We start from the raw sequence: 1,326 nt of genomic DNA on the forward strand, positions 1-1,326 counted from the left end.
GATCAGGAGGAGGAGGAGGATTAGCAGGAGCAACTCCATCATCAACAGCAGCAGCAGCAGCAGCAGCAGCAGCAGCAGCAGCAGCAGCAGCAGAAGCATCAAGCCCTTCTTTATTATATTATAGTTCTTTCTCTAGCAATGGTGTTTATAAACCCCACCCTAAACTAAAACCCTCAATAGAAAACCTAAATGAAGCTGCCGAGACACCCCAAGAGCTGCAGCTTTGTCTCCCCCACAAAACCACCAGACCCCACACCTTGTCTGCTGCAGACACGGTCTCCTCGAAGCAGCAGCAGCAGCAGCAGCTGCTGCTGCAGCAGCAGCTACAGCAGCAGCTACAGCTCCAGCAGCAGCAGCAACAGCAGCAGCAACAGCAGCAGCAACAGCAGCAAGAGCTGCAGCAGCAAGAGCAACAGCAGCAGCAGCAGCAGCAGCAGCAGGAAAATAATATTAATAATTATAATAATAGTGATGATGATGATGATAGTAGTAAGAGCTGCAGCAGAAGCAGCAGCAACGAGAGCAACAGCTGCAGCAGCAGCAGCAGCAGCATAATCAGCAGCAACAGCAACAACAACAACAACAACAAAAACAACAAAGAAAAAAACAAAAAGAAAAAAGAAAAAAAAAAAGATATAAATAATGCCGATGTTTACGAGAAGGAGACAGCGGAGACAGTTGTCTCCTCTCCCTCTTCTCTACCCCCACAACCACAACCACCACCACCACCACCACCACCAGCAGCAGCAGCAGCACCACCACCACCACCACCAGCAGCAGCAGCAGCAGCTGGGTCTCTATCTTCTTCTTTATCTTTAGCGAGGACCAATGGTCTATGGCTGTACACCATGGGGCTGCTGTGCCGGACCAATGGTTTTGTGTGTGAGGGTTTTCGTTCTCTTCTTTATGGTGAATCTTCTTTTCTCTTTGATTTTATTTCTATAGCAAAAAGAAATGCTACACATAACCTAGTGGTTAACCACCGGCATAGACCATTGGTCCTACATAGAATAGATAATATACTCGAAGGCAGACACCAACCAGCAGCCAGGAGTAAGACCATGGATGCTTCGCTCTGCTCTCACCTTTTTTTTATTTTGTTTTTTTTTATTTTGTTTTTTTGTTTTTTTGTTTGTTTGTTTTTGTTTGTTTGCTTGTTTGTTTGTTTTTATTTGTGTATTTATTTATTTGTTTTGTTTTTTTGTGTTTGTTTGTTTGTTTTATATGTTTATATGTTTATATGTTTATATGTTTATATATTTATATGTTTATATGTTTATATGTTTATATATTTATATATTTATATATTTATATGTTTATATATTT

The 1,326-nt window shown here is 41.7% G+C and overlaps 1 protein-coding gene across 1 annotated transcript in view; it reads left to right on the forward strand.

Moving 5' to 3' along the window:
* Nucleotides 1-967, forward strand: part of EMH_0071580 (uncharacterized protein) — a gene marked incomplete at both ends in the record, with an annotated part of 2,231 nt that extends 1,264 nt beyond the window's left edge. The window contains 2 exons of the mRNA XM_013499120.1: nucleotides 271-841; nucleotides 946-967. Coding sequence (XP_013354574.1) covers nucleotides 271-841; nucleotides 946-967 — 593 coding nt within the window. The remainder of the gene's footprint in view (nucleotides 1-270; nucleotides 842-945) is intronic.
* Nucleotides 968-1,326: the final 359 nt, after the last annotated feature.

This window comes from Eimeria mitis, genomic scaffold (genome assembly GCF_000499745.2).
Source record: "Eimeria mitis Houghton genomic scaffold, Emh_scaff4014, whole genome shotgun sequence".
NCBI lineage: Eukaryota > Apicomplexa > Conoidasida > Eucoccidiorida > Eimeriidae > Eimeria > Eimeria mitis.